An 18,505-nucleotide genomic window follows, 5' to 3' on the forward strand; every position below is an offset into this window, starting at 1 on the left:
ATCAACAAACAACATTATATCATAAGGCAGAAAGAAGGTGCTAACAGCCCTTACAAATAAAGCAAAAGAGAGCCAGAGGCAACAATTACTTGCCATATATAACTCCTTATTGATGCCAAGATACTTTCCGTTTCCACAGCCAACATCAGCCACTAACGAACCACGGGGCAAAGCTTTCAAAAACTCCACCACATGTGGCCAAGGGGTATGTCTTGTGCTGCTGAAGTGCCCAGCAATCTCCTCATAGACTCGGTGGACATACTCTTGCTCCAGTTGGGAGGCTTCTCTTTCGCTCTCTGGAAATGATGGGGGGGTCGCCTTCATCTGGCTGTCACAGACCAAAGGGTAACCTAATGCAAAAATTAAGCAATAAAAACCTTTCATTTTTATCCAAGTGGTTCATAAGGTATCATGTTTTCTTAAAAGAACAAGCAAATCAATCCAAATTTGGTGACGGGGGCTAAGCAGGCTCTGATTTATCAGTTTAAAAATAGCTGGTACCTAACAAGTCTAATTATATGTGCAAGGGTCTAACACACACAGAAGGGGAAAAATCCATGTGCGACAGAAATGACTGCAAGTCTGCAGGCCATATAATGCAGGTGCCTATCACCTCTCAGGATTAAGGGTCCTCTCATTCAGGAAAGCTTCCTGATGGGCCTGGCCCAAACAGAAGAAATTTAGCTGAACCAACATGACGTAGGGTTTTTCTCTTGGTGGGCAGAGGAGATAGGACTCCTGGGGCCCTCAGACTCTCAGAAAAACAAGCCCTAGCAGCAAAGTGCATCATTTGGTAATGATCACAGGCAGTTAAACGAGCATGCTTTGAAACAGTTCATATGTGTGTTCTCAGTTCTCACAGGAACATCGTGAGCTGGTACTATTGCATCCACTTTACAGATGAGGCAACTGAAGCAGAGAACATCAAATAACAATCCTCAAGGAACAAAGATGGCAAGTCATAGAGCCCGAACTGCACCCAGCCGGGGGGAACACCGGAGCCCACATTCTCAGTGACTACAGGTGTCGCCTCCTTCAGTCGAATCAGCCAACTCCAAGGAGAACACCATCAAGTCAAGATGACGAAGGAAATTTAGGATACACTGTTATTCTAATTAACTGAATTCTGAAGTTGTCCTTTGTTCTCTGCAATCATGTCTAATACTCATTTTAAATCCTTGTCTGTTCTCTGCTGTCCTATAATTTCCCTTTATCTTCGGCCAAAGTCCATGATACACATCGTTTTATTCTGGAAAATAAAGGAAAAAGGAGTGGTGTCCCTGGAGAGACCACAGTCAGGACAAAGGAAATAATCAGAAATCATGAGGCAGCTAAGAATTGGGCTGCAGTGTTCACGGCTTCAGGAATTCTCCTTGCCTATAGTTTGAGGGTGCTGAACCTTGAGCAATGGGGCAGGAGATAGCTCATCTATGCTAATGTGTGAGGTGGAGCTCTAAACAGTTTATGTGGACGTTTCAGAAAAGGGCAGCCACAGAAAGCCTGAGGGCTCTAAAATGTACAGGTGAAAACAGACAGGTTACCTTATCTTGGTCACATCAGAATCCGACACAATATACATTAGAATTATCCTAAACTGATCTTAGGAACATTTTTATTCTCTTGGAAATTATAAACATCTAAGTTAGCTAAAGGGAGGAGCAACCCTTATCCTTAAAAACCCACACATTTTGACAAAGAGTGTCTAAAAGATGGCCTTGAACGTGAAAATCATCTGTAAACTGAATATACATTCAGAGCTTCTACAATACGCCTTACATTTAATTAATGTCCACAACAAAGAAACATTTGCATAAGAAAACCGGCTTGTCTTTCCAACTAGACTTCAGTTCCTGGAGAACATGAGCCATGCTTTATTTTTCAGTATCTTATAAAACTACTGGCAGTTTACAGGGCGCCTATCTGACTTCAGCTCAGGTCATGATCTCGCAGTTCATGAGTTCAAGCCCCCCATCGGGCTCTGTGTTGACAGCTCGGAGCTTGGAGCCTGCTTCCGATTCTGTGTCTCCCTCTCTCTCTCTGCTCTTCCCCTGCTCATGCTCTCTCCCTTCTTCAAACATAAATAAACATTAAAAAAAATTTTTTTTAATAAAAAAATAAATAAATAAACTACTGGCAGTTTAGACACTCAACAAATACTAAATAAGCTTTTTTTTAATTGATAAAAATTTTGATGTTTTAAGGTAGCAATGACACTTTTAGCAAAAGAAACAAAAATCTGAAGTTTCACTAGATATCAAATATAGCAATTTCAAGTTTTCTAACAGATACTATTTACAAAATGAAAGGGATTTTTATTCACTGAGTCTAAGAAATACAGGTCATGATGTACTTGTATAGATAAGTAGAAATAACATACTCCTGACATGTTTTTGAGCACTTCTTTTATTCCCTTCTAGATTTCCAAACTGACCAAAACACAAACCACTGTTTATCCCCCTAGAGTTACCTACTTACTAAGGAACAATCTGTCATCTCTAACTTCCTCACTGGGTTAATGAGAAGTAATTTAGAAACAAGACAAGCTGTTTCCAATAAAAACTATTTTTGTATAAGTGATATTTTAATGTACTACAAGTGTGACTCCAATAAATAAAATATTTATTCGGCATCCAACTATGCTCAATTACTATATTTAGGAAAAATAAAGATGAATAAAATGCAGTCCCTGCCTTCAAGGAATATAAACTCTAATGGGGATGGGTTAAGAAAAGTCTACATTAAGTACAACACTAAGCAAAATATGGAAAATACCCTTAGTGAAGTTAAGAACGAGCTCTCCTTGGTCCTAATGGGACTTCAAAAGATTTTTACACTTGATTTACTCCATTGTACAGTGGAACCAAAATTATATACTTACTACAATTACAAGGTGTTTGCCTCACTTTCCTAAATGTAAATGATGTCCTTATTCCCCTCTTGCTTAAAGTTAAGTCTCCAACATCACTGGTGATAATTCCACTTTTGTGACCCTTGGATGCTTGAACAGTATCAAATTTTCTGGGTGTGATTCTAAAAACAACAGTCAAAATAATTTATTTAACACTGCATTCATAAAAGTATTTCAGGTCCTTTTAAAAACAGTAAGGGAACAGAGCAAATTTAGAAGAATTTATTGCAAATATCTACTGGATTTCCTGAATTGTTAAGCATTGTAGAGAAAACAAAAAATAGAAGTCTCTATCTTTTAAAAAGTTATCCTCAGGGTAATCATATTAAAAGAATGTACAACTAACAAATTATTCAAGAGATACAAACAGAATAACTAATATTTAATTAACACCAATTATGAGAGAAAAAAAAAAGGAACAGATGGAGCAAAGAGGAAACAAACAGTAAAAAAAAAACCAAAAACAACAAAAAAAAACCCATTTAAATCCAATCAACAATTACGTCAAATGTAAAAGGACTAACATATCCAACTAAACAAAGAATGTCAAACTGGATTAAAAAAATAAAGTCCAACTCTATGTCAATTATAAGAGATGCATACCTTAAAATAAGGACAGATAATGGTTGAAAAGAAAGACTGAAAAACAGGATAGAACAGCACTTTCAACAATAGCCAAATTATGGAAAGAGCCTAAATATCCATCAACTGATGAATGGATAAAGAAATTGTGGTTTATACACACAATGGAATAGTATGTGGCGATGAGAAAGAATGAAATATGGCCATTTGCAGCAACATGAATGGAACTGGAGGGTATTATGCTAAGGGAAGTAAGTCAGGCAGAGAAAGATACCATATGTTCTCACTCTTATGTGGATCCTGAGAAACTTAACAGAAGACCATGGAGGGGAAGGGGAAAAAAAAAAAGTTAGAGAGGGAGGGAGCCAAAACATAAGAGACTCCTAAAAACTGAGAACAATCTGAGGGTTGATAGGGGGGGTGGGAGGGAGGGGAGGCTGGGTGACGGGTATTGAAGAGGGCACCTGTTGGGATAAGCATTGGGTGTTGTGTGGAAACCAATTTGACAATAAATTTCATATTAAAAAAATATTTTTTTTTAAATGTCTTTTCCACCCTGAATTATACTGGGGTCTTTGTCAAAAATCAACTGATCTTATATATGTGGATGTATTCTGCCCCAATGGTCTGTCTATACACCAACACTATACTCTTTTGATTATGTAGCTTCAGTAAATTTTAAAAACTGGGTAAAATAAATCCTCTAAAACTGTTTGTCTGTTTCAAGATTGTTTTGATTATTCTAGATCCTTCCTATTTCCTTATAAATTTTAGAATCTGCTCATCAGTTTATATAAAAAGAGTCTTAAGATTTTAACTGGAATTACACTGAAACATTAGATCAACTTGGGACAACCTCTGAACAATATTAAGTTTCTATCCATGATCATGGCATCTCTATCTCTTCGTTCTTGCTGGTCTTCTTTAATTGCTCTCAGCAGTGTTTCATAATTTTCAGTGTATATGTGTTGCATATCTTTTGTTAAGTTATTCCTAAGACTTAAAACTTTTTTTAAAAAAATGTTTATTTATTCATTTTGAGAGAAAGAGTGGAAGCAACCTGGGGGAGGGGCAGAGAGAGAGAATCCCAGGTAGGTTCAGCACTATCAGCACAGAGCCTGATGTGGGACTTGAACCCATGAACTGTGAGATCATGACCTGAGCCAAAATCAAGAGTCAGACACTTAACTGACTGAGCCACTCAGGTGCCCCAAGATTTAAATCTGAGGCCAAGTTTTCTGCTTGATTTACCCTAGCAAGTTTATCTCCCTACAGAGGTGGGTTTTACATTCAGAGAGAATGTGCTAAGCCTCAAAGGTCTGAGCAAATTATACAAAAGCATAATTTTATACTTAATGTGTTGATTTCTCTTTACTAAGAGCCAGATACGTTTTTTCTACACACCTAAGAGAAAGTTCAACTATATTATTAAAATGGATTTGATCCCGAAGTGAAAATAATGTATTTCAGCTCTGTTTTCGTTTTGTCACTGCTATACTGTTTCTTCAATTTGTTGCTAGAACCAGAATTCTCAAAAGGCAACAAAAGCAAAAATAAACAACTGGGACTACATCAAACTGAAAACCTTCTGCACAGTGAAGGAAACCATCAACAAAATGAAATGGCCAGGTACAGAATGAAAAAAAACATTTCAAATTATATTGGTAAGGGGCTAGTATCTAAAATATATAAACAACTCATACAACTCAATAGCAAAAAAACAGTCCATTTAAAAATGGGCAGAGGATCCTGATGAGGCATTTTTCCTAAGACATACAGATGGTCAACAGGTACATGACAATGTGTTCAGTATCACTCATCATCAGGGGAATACAAATCAAAACCACAATGAGATATCACCTCATACCTGTTAGAATGGCTCTTACCAAAAAGATAAGAAATTACAAGTGTCGGCGAGCAGGCAGAGAAAAGAGAACCCATGTGCACTGTTGGTTGGAATATAAACTGGTGCAGCCACTGCAGAAAACAGTATGAAGGTCCTCAAAAAATTAAAAGTAGAACTATCCTATGATCCAGCAACTTCACTTCTGGATTTTTTGTTTCCAAAGGAAACAACTTGAAAAGATATCTGCACTCCATGGTCACTGCAGCATTACTTACAACAGCCAAGACTTGGAAACAACCTAAGTGCTCATCAATGAATGAATGAAGAAAACGTGTGTGTGTGTGTGTGTGTGTGTGTGTAAGGGAGAGGGAAGGGTAATGAAATATTATTCAGCCATAAAAAAGAAAGAAATCTTTCCATTTGCAACAATGTAAATGGACCTTGAGGGTACTATGCTAAGTGAAATAAGTCTGGCAAAGAGAAACAAATCCCATATGATCTCATGTATATATGGAATGTAAAACAAAAACAAAGCAAACTTGGAACACGTGGGTGGCTCACTTGGTTAAGCATCTGACTCTTGATTTCCGCTCAGGTCATGATCTCACTTGACTGTGAGATCAAACCCTGCATAGAGGTCTGTGCTGACTGTGCGGAGCCTGCTCGGGATTCTCTCTCTTTCCCTCTATCTCTGCCCCTCCCCGACTCGTGTTCTTTCTCACAATAAATAAATAAACATTGTTAAAAAACCTTAAATGTGGGGCTGTGGGGCTGGTGGGGGCGGGCCAGGGTAGGCAGAGCTGTGCAAAATGGGTGAAAGTGGTCAAAGGTACAAATTTCCAGTTACATAAATAAATCCTGGGCATGCAGTGTATAACATGGTGACTACAGTGAATAACACTGAACCGCATATTTGGAAGTTGCTAACAGTAAATCTTAAAAGTTCTCATCCCAACAAAAAAAGCCTGTAACTACATGTGGTGATGGATGTTAACCAGACTTACTGTGATGATCATTTCACAACACATACAGATAAAGAATCATTATGTTGTACACTTGAAACTAACACAATTTATATGTGAATTATATCTCAATTTAAAAAAGAATCAGAATTCCCAGGCTAGTATCTTTTTAAACCACATCATAATTAACTAATTCGGGTACTAAAACGAAGTATTTTACAGGTCTTGATGCTATTTTAAAAAGAATTTTATTTCAGGGGCACTTGGGTGGCTCAGTCGGTTAAGCGTCCCACTTCAGCTTAGGTCATGATCTCGTGGTTCTTGCATTCAAGCCCCACATCTGGCTCTGTGCTGACAGCTCAGAGCCTGGAACCTGCTTTGGATTCTGTGTCTCCCTCTCTCTCTGCCCCTCCCCAATTCTCTCTCTCTCTCTCTGTCTCAAAAGTAAATAAATATTTTTAAAAAATTTTTAAGTATTCTATTTCATTTTCCAAAAATTAATTTTTGAATCTTGACCTAGTATGCTACAACTTTACTGTATTCACGGTTTAGTTCTAACATTCGTTTAGATTTCCTAGGATTTTCCTACATCCACAATCATAAAGAGTTTTACTTCTTCCTTTCGAATCTCAATGATCTTTACATCTTTTTCTCGACCTACTATACTATGTAAAACACCCACTATAATATTCAATAGAGGTAGTGAGAGCAGACATCCCTGCCTTGTGCAGAATCTTAGGAAAAAGCATTCCATATTTCACCATTCGATAAAACGTTAGCTGTGGGTTCCTCACAGATAGCCTTTATCCGACTGAAGATGTTTCCTTCTTGTCCTAGTTTGCCAAGTTTTTATCATGAATGGATGCTGAATTCCGTCAAATACAATTTCTGCATCAATCAAGATGATTAAATATTTTTTTTTCTCCTTTGTTCTTTTAATGTCATGAATTACACGTTTTGGTTTCCAAATGTTAAACCAATTTTGCAATCCAGGGATAAACTCTACTTGGTCATGATGTATTTATGTATATATCTCATACAATCGGATTTTCTAATATTTTTTTAAGAATGTTTTCTCAAAAAAAAAAAAAAAAAGGGGGCGCCTGGGTGGCGCAGTCGGTTAAGCGGCCGACTTCAGCCAGGTCACGATCTCGCGGTCTGTGAGTTCGAGCCCCGCGTCGGGCTCTGGGCTGATGGCTCAGAGCCTGGAGCCTGTTTCCGATTCTGTGTCTCCCTCTCTCTCTGCCCTTCCCCCGTTCATGCTCTGTCTCTCTCTGTCCCAAAAATAAAAAAACGTTGAAAAAAAAAATTAAAAAAAAAAAAAAAAAGAATGTTTTCTCATCTCTGTTATGACAGATATTGGTCTGTAATTTTCTTTTGTTGTAATGTCCTTGACATGTTTTCGTGTCAGGGTAATGCTGGTCTCATAAAACAAGTTAGGAGAGTGGCTCTTGGAAAACAGCTTGCACTGAAGGCAATTTTTTAGAAGCAAAAGCAAGCAATCATTGCCTGATTTTATATGATTGTTACCCTGATAGCTGAAAATGATTAAAGCTATGGTATTAAATGCAGTCAAGATATTTTAGTACAATGAGGATCTTGAAACTCTTATTAGCAAGTAAATTTCTCTATTGAGGACTAAGTACTTCTCTGTTATGGCTCTTTTCTTTTTTTTTTTCTTAAATATGAAATGTATTGTCAAATTGGTTTCCATACAACACCCAGTGCTCATCCCAACAGGTGCCCTCCTCAATGCCCATCACCCACTTTCCCCTCTCCTCTACCCCCATCAACCCTCAGTTTATTCTCAGTTTTAAAGAGTCTCTTATGATTTGCCTCCCTCCTTCTCTAACTTTTTTTTCCCCTTCCCCTCCCCCATGGTCTCCTGTTAAGTTTCTCAGGATCCACATAAGAGTGAAAACATATGGTATCTGTCTTTCTCTGTATGACTTATTTCACTTAGCATAACACTCTCCAGTTCTATCCAGTTATGGCTCTTTTAAGTCAATTACTTCACTTGCCTACAATTAAAGCTTAGACAAAGGCCAAGCAATACTTAACTGCTTTTCGGAGATTTTCCGCAATGGGTAATCCATAGGTTAAGAATAATGAATTCTTGGGGCTTTTGGGTGGCTCAGTCAGTTAAGCATCTGACTTCGGCTCAGGTCATGATCTTGCCGTTCATAGGCTCAAGCCCTGCATCAGGTTCTGTGCTGACAGCTCAGAGCCTGAAGCCTGCTTCAGATTCTGTGTTTTCCTCCTCTCTGGCTCTCTCCTGCTTACATTCTGTCTATCCCTCTCTCAAAAATAAATAAACATTAAAAAAAAATTTTTTTAAAGAATGAATTCTTTAAACAGTACTGAACATCCTTTTTTTCCTTCTGTACTCAAATTATAATCTAGTTGAAAAAATCTTAAAAAGATAAAAACATTTTTTAGATTTAAATAATAGTTCAATAGAAGAGACATCTCAAGGATCAAACAATCTTTAGGAGTTTAAGGGAGAAATTATTTCAGGCTAATGTACCCAGAAGTTTTATAAATCATAAAGGAAGTCAAGGTTGAGCTTTACTGTAAAAACAAAGGAAAGGAAGCTTACTGCACTGAGGGCTGGCGCAAGTGGAAAGGCTAGAGGGTACAGAGGGCACCATATAAATTCGGAAGAAAGAGAGCAATCGAGTCCAGCTGGACCATCATGGTTAAGGGCACAGATCCTGAAGCCAGACTGCCTGGCTTCTCATCTTGGCCCTGACACTTAATGGTTCTATGACTCTGTACAAACTCCATAAGCTCTTTATGTTCCAATTTCCTTTAAAAATGGGACAAAGCATGGAACAAACTTTCCACTGTGACAGGATGAGTTAAGTCAGCAAACTGTGTGAAACTCTAAGCACAAGGGCCAGCACAAAGAAAACGCTCCAAAAGTAATTTAAAAGAAGAATCAAAGAAATGTATAAATAAGGGCCTCCCCAGACAGTCAAATACCCTCATGGAGTGAAGCAGGTGGGCTTGTTTAGAAATGTGTCATTTGAAGGGGCGCCTGGGTGGCTCAGTCGGTTGAGCATCCAACTTCAGCTCAGGTCAGGATCTCACAGTCCATGAGTTCGAGCCCCGCGTCAGGCTCTGTGCTGACAGCTCAGAGCCTGGAGCCTGCTTCGGATTCTGTGTCTCCCTCTCTCTCTGACCCTCCCCTGTTCATGCTCTCTGTCTGTCTCAAAAATAAATAAACATTAAAAACAATAATAAAAAGAAATGCGTCGTTTGCTGTTAAACACATTGGAATCGTTTCATTTCAAAACAACAAAGTGTTCTCTTCCACCCATTCTAGCTTTCCATTCTCTACTTGTAACACAGACGAGATCTATTTAGTTTTCAGGTGACTCTGTCACAAGATAAACACAACAGTGCAAGCACAGTGGTAAGTGACAGGTGATGCTCAGCCTCAGTGTAGGGAACCACAGAACCAGGCAGGAACTGCAGAGAACTTGAGAACGTCCCCCTCATCTAAAGAAGGCCACTGACTTAATAAAACCACGGCCAAGGGCTGCTAGGGCCCATTGTTGTCACATTTCCCAATTTTCTTTTTTTTTTTTTAATTTTTTTTTTTAATTTTTTTTTTCAACGTTTATTTATTTTTGGGACAGAGAGAGACAGAGCATGAATGGGGGAGGGGCAGAGAGAGAGGGAGACACAGAATCGGAAACAGGCTCCAGGCTCTGAGCCATCAGCTCAGAGCCTGACGCGGGGCTCGAACTCACGGACCGCAAGATCGTGACCTGGCTGAAGTCGGACGCTTAACCGACTGCGCCACCCAGGCGCCCCAATTTTTTTTTTAAATGTTTATTCATTTTTGAGAGACAGAGAGAGACAAAGCATGTGTGGGGGCAGAGAGAGGGAGACACAGAAATCCAAACCAGGCTCCAGGCTCCGAGCTGTCAGCACAGAGCCCGATGCTGGGCTCGAACCCGTGAACTGTGAGATCATGACCTGAGCCGAAGTTGGATGCCCAAATGACTGAGCCACCCAGGCACCTCACATTTCCCAATTTTCGAAGGACGCTGAAGACTCAGATTTGTATGTGAAAGCACCTGATTTTCTTACGTACACAATTTTTTAACATGCTACCACACATACCACCACTACCCCAGCCAAAGAGAACATGCCTGACCACTGTATCTGACCCACATGCTGCCCATCTGCCGTAAAGAGCATGGTGACTAGAATAGGAAACCTGAACTAGATCAAATTAAGAATTTGTAAGTAACATTTTAGGGCAGACATAACTGCCCTCTGGTCAATCTTGCAGAGATAACTCTTCTTAACAATGAACAGCACAATATACTTTGGATGAGAAAATAATGTCATCAAAATGATGTTTAGGAGAATTAATCTGTACCATCACCCAGAATAGATTAAAATATGCTTATAACACAGGCTTATGAAAAGTCATTTTTCATTTTATATTTGCTGAAATACCACTGCTCTTAAGTTTAAATGTTACCAACAGTAAAAATGCTTAAACCTAAAAAAAAAGAAAATGTGAATATTCTCAAAATTCTAGAAATACTTGGGGCTCCTGGGTGGCGCAGTCGGTTAAGCGTCCAACTTCAGCCAGGTCACGATCTCGCGGTCCGTGAGTTCGAGCCCCGCGTCGGGCTCTGGGCTGATGGCTCAGAGCCTGGAGCCTGTTTCTGATTCTGTGTCTCCCTCTCTCTCTGCCCCTCGCCCGTTCATGCTCTGTCTCTCTCTGTCCCAAAAATAAATAAATGTTGAAAAAAAAAAATTCTAGGAATACTTGAAGCCATTGGATCACCTCACCTTTTTCATTTACTGTAAGTGAAAATATTTTAGATGGCCATGAAAAGAAAATCAGGTAAATTTAAGCCTCACTGCACAAAATCAGGCCATCCGTTTTTATGGTTCACATTCAAGACAGGTTACAAATTCCTTTACATGTTCATTTCCTTGAATTCTTATAAAAATGAATCAGTTAAAATCTTCAAGCAGGACATTATTAGTAAGTGAAGAACTCAGCAGTATTTTAAGTAGAATAGAAGTAAATTTTAATGGTATGATGTCTCCCTTCTCAAGACTAAAGACATATTCTTATCAAAAGTGCATAAACCCATTTCTTTGAGATTAGATTCAGTTAAACAAACTCAAAGTGAGGGACATTCTAGAAAACAACTGGCCCCTTAAATACGCCAAAATTATGAAACACAGAGAAGTTGAGGAACTGTTTCAAATTAAAGAAGACTAAAGAGAACTGACAAGTTAGCATGTCATAGGCAGAGTCCCAGATCAGAGGGGAAGGACACTGTGAACTCACAGACGGATCCCAGATCAGAGGGGAAGTGTACTATAAACCACTAGGAAAGATCCTCTGCTTGACCAAACTTTAGTTGGCCTTCTCTGAGCCTGATTCAACCCCATCCTTGGGCAAGAGCCCAATTTTAGAAAGAATCCTGCTGAGTCAGTTTAACCAGAATCCCCCACTCTAGATATCTGATTGTCCTCAATAACCAAACATATTCCTCACTCCCCAACTGGCACCCCCCGGTGACCTCTGATCTGCAAGCATCCTATGTGGATTTAGCCAGAAGTGCCCCCACCCCCGGCCCCCCGCTCTGGCCCCATCACTGATGTTTCCTCTCGTAATTTTCCCTCTACTGACACTGCCCCACTCCCATCCCAGCTCCTTGGCTATCAATCCTGACTTTTCCTTGTTGTATTTGGAATCCGGGCAAGTTCTATACTGTGGTCCCTTTTCTCCCACTGCAACAGTTTGAGTAAAATCTGGTTTTGCTACTTTAACTACTGGCAGTCTTTGACAGGACTGAACTATGAAGTACAACCAGCAAAATCTGTAGATGGTTTGTGTAAGACTGTGCTAAGAGTATTTTTATCAATGTTGAGTCTTCTGAATTTGAGTTGCACAGCAGACTTCTATCATAGGGTTTGGCAAACTTTTTCTGTAACAGGATCAAATAGCCAATATTTGAGGCATAGAGGGCCATGTACAGTTTCGGTGACATATTCTCTGTTGCTTTTGTTTCTTACACCCCTTTAAAAATGTAAAAACCAAAATAATAATCACAATCATAATAATCCTAAATTTTAAAAAAATAAAAATAAAAATGTAAAAACCATTCTTGGCTCAAGAGCTGCACAGAACAGGCTATGGGCTAAATCTGGCCAACAAGCCATAGGTTGCCAACCCCTGATGTAATAAATATACTTGCCCTTAGGAAAACTGCAATGAGGCATGGAAGAGTAAAGGATCATAATGTCTGCAACTTGTTCTCGAATGACTCAGCAATAACAATAATAATAATGATAATATGTACAAGAGAAATAAAACACACGGTAAAATGTTCACAAATGGTAAATCTAGGTGAAAGGTGAGGGGAGTTCATTATACCATGCTAGCAACTTTCCATTAAACTTGACTTTTATCAAAATAAAAGGTTTAGATTTACCAAAAAAGGGGCATAGATATCTCTGGGGATTTAAACCTGGACACCTCAATGTGCAGACATGGGGCCTGTTCTGGCAGCTCAAGCAGGAGAGAATGAGAACTGTCACAAAGGAAGAGGTATTCTGTCATCAAGGTCACTTCAATACATACCCATGTGTCCAGAGGTATCTAGATTCTCCAGTCATCACCAGCAAACTTCGACGAGGCAACATAACGGGCACCGTGATGCCGTCTGGGTGCTTAAAGTCCATGACAACCTTGAAGGAAAGACAAAAGCATAAAGATGAATCAAAAATGTCATGTACTCCAAGGGTGAGAATGATTAATTGATTCTGGCTTTCCAGGTTAACAGGGATTCAGACATGATAATGCTTACAGAAGAGTATAGCACGGTGGTCTTCAAACTTCTGTGCACATAAAAATCAACTGGATAGCTAAAAAACACTCTTCATCCATAGGCTCAAACTTAGCAGGTCTAGGATGAGGCCCAGGAATCTGTCACCCCAGGAAATTATGATGCAGGTGGTCTGAGGACCATACATACAATGCAAAACACGAAGGCAGTGGTCAAATGCTAGGACTGGGGGCTGAAACATTCATATCCTGACTCTTCCATTTACTTGCTATATGACCCAGGACAAGTCAGTTAACCCCTCCGTGCCTCAGTTTCCTCAGTCCTTATAGGATTGTTACATGAATTAAATATATAATGGACATAAAAGACACTATCTGGCACATAATATAAAAATTCTATAATATAATTATACACAGGATATTAATAATTCATAACACCCCCCGCAAACAACTATTAGATGCCTATTCTCATATAACCCATTTTGCCTTTAAAGTCATGCAACATTTTGGATACTGAAGGCTAATTTATAGGAGACAATCGAAGAACACAGGAACATTTTCAGCAACTCTTTCTAAGTTGTGCTCAAATATTATTATGAATAACAACCTATTAAGATACAACACCAGGAAACTATTTGTCCTCAGGAACCCAAATGCCAAAGAGTTCAGTCTAAACATAGCAGCAGCTGACAAAGGTGACTTTAAAAGGCACACCATGGGGCTAAAAAATATTTTTAAGTGAACAATTCAATCCACTTGAAAAATAAATATGACAATGAAGTATCAGCAGGATGAATGGAACTTAGCAAAGCATCTTTGTTAAAGGTGAACTTTTAGCACAGTACCTCACATAACAACTGTTACCGACTATTATCGGTTCAAAGTAGACAACAGACATGAAAATTCCTCGTAAACTACAAAGAATTATAAAGACCCAAGGTGCTTTTCTCCCTTTCGCATCTGTCCTGGGAAATTGGGAAAATAAAGCGAACTGACAGAATTTCATTTTCGAACAATTATCTGTTCCAAATGATCACTTTTGAAATCTCAAAAAACCATGCTCTAAAAATATTCTATTTATAAACACTGCAGATGAATTCTTAAGTTGTAGGGTGAAGTATAATGATACCTGCAACTTTCCAAAATGTATACGTAAGACGACGGACTGATAAAAGAATGGATAGACAGACAACTATTCGATAAAGCAAAAATGTTAAAAAGTTAACTGTAGAATCTAGGTGGTACATATATAGGTATTTGCTATACAATTCATTCTATTTTCCTACATGAAAATTTTCATACTTAAAAGTTGAGGGAAAGGGAGAAAAACCCACTCTGACCCATTTTTTTTTTAATTTTTTTTTAACATTTTTATTTATTTTTGAGACAGAGAGAGACAGAGCATGAACGGGCGAGGGGCAGAGAGAGAGGGAGACACAGAATCGGAAACAGGCTCCAGGCTCCGAGCCATCAGCCCAGAGCCCGACGCGGGGCTCGAACTCACAGACTGTGAGATCGTGACCCGAGCCGAAGTCGGATGCTCAACCGACTGAGCAACCCAGGCGCCCCTGACCCATTTTTAAACCAACACATGAAGGTTTCAATCTTCTGAAGAAAAACTAAGGTCCACGTAGAGGACAGAATGACAAGCAGATTTATTAATTTTTTTTTTATCAGAGAAAATCATTTGTGGCTTAAGGAAATGAAAACTGCTGACAGGGGCGCCTGGGTGGCGCAGTCGGTTAAGCGTCCGACTTCAGCTAGGTCACGATCTCGCGGTCCGTGAGTTCGAGCCCCGCGTCGGGCTCTGGGCTGATGACTCAGAGCCTGGAGCCTGTTTCCGATTCTGTCTCCCTCTCTCTCTGCCCCTCCCCCGTTCATGCTCTGTCTCTCTCTGTCCCAAAAATAAATAAACGTTGAAAAAAAAAATTAAAAAAAAAAAAAAAAGAAAACTGCTGACAAACTATTCTGAGAGACTAGACTCCCATTTATTCCTTAGATGAATATTTATTTTTCACTGTGTGAGCTTTCAAAGGCCACAATGGTAAGTGAGAAACATGTCCTTGCCTGCCCAGAGGTTACAGTTCCTGGCTAATTAACACTCAACATTTGTTACAAATCTACAGTGCCTATTTACTTGTAAAATGCAAACACATTTCCTTCCATCAACAGAGAGTAATGATCTTAAAATTCGGAAATCTCAGTTTAGACAAATGATCAGAACTAACAAGACAAGTATGAACTTGATGCTAATTATTTGGGAAATATTTGTCCTGAATACAGAAGCCAAGTTTCAAGGAAGAAAAATACACTACCAAATAAGTCAAATTTTATGGGAATTAGGTTAGAATATACATAATACTTATTATTATTATTGATGATAATCATTATTAGTTTGCTAGACAGGCTCACAGAACTCAGGAAAACAGTTCACCCACTGTTTACCAGTTGATTATAAAATGATATTCTAAAGGATCCAGATGAACATCCAGATGGAAGAGACGTGCAGGGCCGTGTGTGTGTGGGAAGGGGCACACAGCTTCCATACCCTCTCTACTGTGCCCTTCTTACAGCACCTCTGCATGTTCATCGACCCGGAAGCTCTCTGACCCCCAGACTATTGGGATTTTTACGGAGGCCTCATCATGTAGGCATGACCAGTTACTAACTCTATCTCCAGCCCCTCTCGCCTCTGGAAAACAGGGAACGGGACTGAAAATTCCAAGATTCTGACCTTGGCTTGGTCTTTCTGGTGACCAGCCACCATCCAGGAGCCCACGAGGAGTCATCTCACTAGGACAAGACACTGCCATTCCCCAGGGAATTCCAAAGGCCTTAGGAAGTCTGTGTCAGGAACCTGGGTGAGTTACCAAATATTAGAACAAAAAATGCTCCTAGTACTCTTCTTATTTAGGAAATTTAGAAGTGTTTTTGGAGTTCTGTGCCAGGAACTGGGGACACAGACTAATATACCTGTTTTCTATTACCTCACAGGTATACAATGTGAGAGTTTGTTTTTTTTTTTTAATTTAAGTAAGTAATTTTTATTTATAAAATTAAAAGAAAATTAAATTTTTCTTAAAACAGTCTATCATAAAAGACTGTCATTATCATCATATTTATTTAAAGTATCTGTATCTTAACTAAACAAGGCTTGTTAAGACTAAAAAAAAAAAAACTTTTTAAAAAATTCACAAAGGATTCACAATCAATAACGCTCCCTGCAACTGCTGAATCATTCTGCCAATGTGACAGCTTTGCTCCACAGGAGCTTTTTCCAATTATTCTTTTTGGTTTTACCTATTTTCCTTATTTTCCGAGATGGCAGAGTCAATAAAGATCAAGGTCCCAGCAAGCTCGTGGGGCATGATGGAGAATAACGTTCAGTTCAAAGCAAGCAAACAAAAAATCCTAGACTTTCTGATCTTATAAAACCTTTATGCATTCAAAGTACAATAGAAGTGAAAACCCCAGACACAGCCATCACTCTATCCTCAAGGAAAGATGACTCATGACAGAAAAGTACATGAAATAAATAGATCTCCGTGTCGGCTAAACAGGAAAATGAAGAGTACATTGCTACTGGGAGCATTTCCAAGAAAGAAGACAAACTTAATGTGGATCCTTACTGGTTAGAAAACTGGGTTGAGATCATGAACATTCTGAAACCCTGAACGGCATATGCACGAGAGACAATATGATGTAAAGCATGACATGTGAGTCACAGAGAACGATGAAGACTGATAGGATGGAAGTCACTATGTTTGACTGAAGAAAATATCCCACAGCTGAGAATGTAGCAGGAGCTAGAGAAGTCCACCTGTTCCCCATTTCCTGCCAAATATAAATCTTCTGTAATTGCACTGATGTTTTCATTGGATTCAAATGAAGCAAGAATTTGCTTATTTTAAATGGCAAACAAGGGGGCTCCTGGGAGGCTCAGCTGGTTAGGTGTCCGACTCTTGGGTTCAGCTGAGGTCACGATCTCATGGTTTGTGAGTTCAAGCCCCACATCGGGCTCTGAGATGACACCGTGAAGCCTGCTGACGATTCTCTTTCCCTATGTGTCTGCCCACTCAATCTCACCCCCACCTCTATCTCTCTAAAAAATAAATAAATGAATATTTTTTAAAAATGGCAAACAAGTGACTCTACGTGTTTCATCAGGGCCATGTCTACCACATTTGGACAAGTGGGAAAGGAGAAAAGGAAAAAGGGAGAGAGTCATGAATGCAAATATACAAGCTATAAAGTATTTACAAAGACTGAAGCTATAAAGTATTTACAAAGAAATACAGGTCATGTCAAAAATGTCTGTTTACATACTTTCCTTGGACCACAAATACAGAATCCCAGTGTATCATGAGATATATAGTCTATTGTGGGGGAGAAGAGGAACTTAGAACATTTTTAGTAAAACAAATAATAGTTTTTTGTCTCTCAAAAAACAATGACGCCCCTAAATGTGTACTTTGCTAAACTGAAAAGTAGCTGGAAGAAAAGCCTGCTGATACGCCATATTATTCCAGGGCAGAGGAACTAATAGGAATTTTGTCTGGGACACTTGGAGAACACTGGCTGATGTCAATGACCTTTCAATCTCTTACCCAAGCCATATAAGTCTGCTTAGTTTTCATCCTTTAAGGCAAGTTAAAATCAAAGACCAAAACAAACCTATTTCCCTTCCTGGACTCCTATTGGCAAGATAAGTTTCCAAACAACAACAAAAGCAGGAGCCTTGAAATTTGCTAAATTTCTTGAGAGCTGAGAAGTCAAGATTACCAAGTCTTGTGAAATTCAAAGGAAAGAAACTGTGGCAGCCACACACCCTGAACATACTAGACCCACGGTCTCCCATTTATAAATCGCTGAAAGAAAACAAACTCTACTTCCTTGTTGCACAGTCAGAAGCAATTTTGTAACGTCCAGGACTCAATATTCTTGTCGTGAGGGGAAAAGTCGCGCATTAGAACATATAGATGAGATGGTACTTTGTGGCACAGCAAAGTGGTCCTTCAAGAAGTACGTGCAGGAGAGAACTACCGCTGTGGCCCAAATGCCCTCGTTCCCCACTGCCTCTGAGAGAGGATGCGAGAAGCAGAGCATCATCTGAGCTTCTGGTGTGAAAACTTTCCCCGCTGGTCAGATACAACGTCTGCATTTAGGATCCATACCTGGGAACCTGCCTAGAGTAGTGGATGTGTGAAACAAGCAAAATCAGGCTAAAATTTCAGAAGAAAACACCACAAACAACTCTAGCGCGTATGTCAGCAAATTCCACCTTTCGAATACAACTCTGTCTTCCAAAACTAGGTCTCCACTGCTGAAAGAATAGAGGCTGGCATCTCTACATCTTCCCCAAATACACATGATTT

The 18,505-nt window shown here is 39.3% G+C and overlaps 1 protein-coding gene across 13 annotated transcripts in view; it reads right to left on the reverse strand.

Annotated features, from left to right (window-relative positions):
- Positions 1 to 18,505, reverse strand: part of ALKBH8 (alkB homolog 8, tRNA methyltransferase) — a 71,684-nt gene that overhangs the window by 19,338 nt on the left and 33,841 nt on the right. For 12 of the 13 annotated variants that reach the window (XR_007156388.1, XM_047878616.1, XM_047878624.1 and 9 more), the window contains 3 exons: positions 12,927 to 13,033; positions 2,879 to 3,030; positions 94 to 377 (listed from right to left, as the gene is read on the reverse strand). Coding sequence is in view for 12 of the 13 variants with exons in the window: in XM_047878616.1 (XP_047734572.1) it covers positions 94 to 377; positions 2,879 to 3,030; positions 12,927 to 13,033 (543 nt within the window). In the remaining variant the exon portion in view is untranslated. The remainder of the gene's footprint in view (positions 1 to 93; positions 378 to 2,878; positions 3,031 to 12,926; positions 13,034 to 18,505) is intronic. The other variant, XM_047878626.1, reaches the window with a different exon arrangement.

The sequence above is a fragment of the Prionailurus viverrinus genome, chromosome D1, assembly GCF_022837055.1.
Source record: "Prionailurus viverrinus isolate Anna chromosome D1, UM_Priviv_1.0, whole genome shotgun sequence".
Lineage (NCBI taxonomy): Eukaryota > Metazoa > Chordata > Mammalia > Carnivora > Felidae > Prionailurus > Prionailurus viverrinus.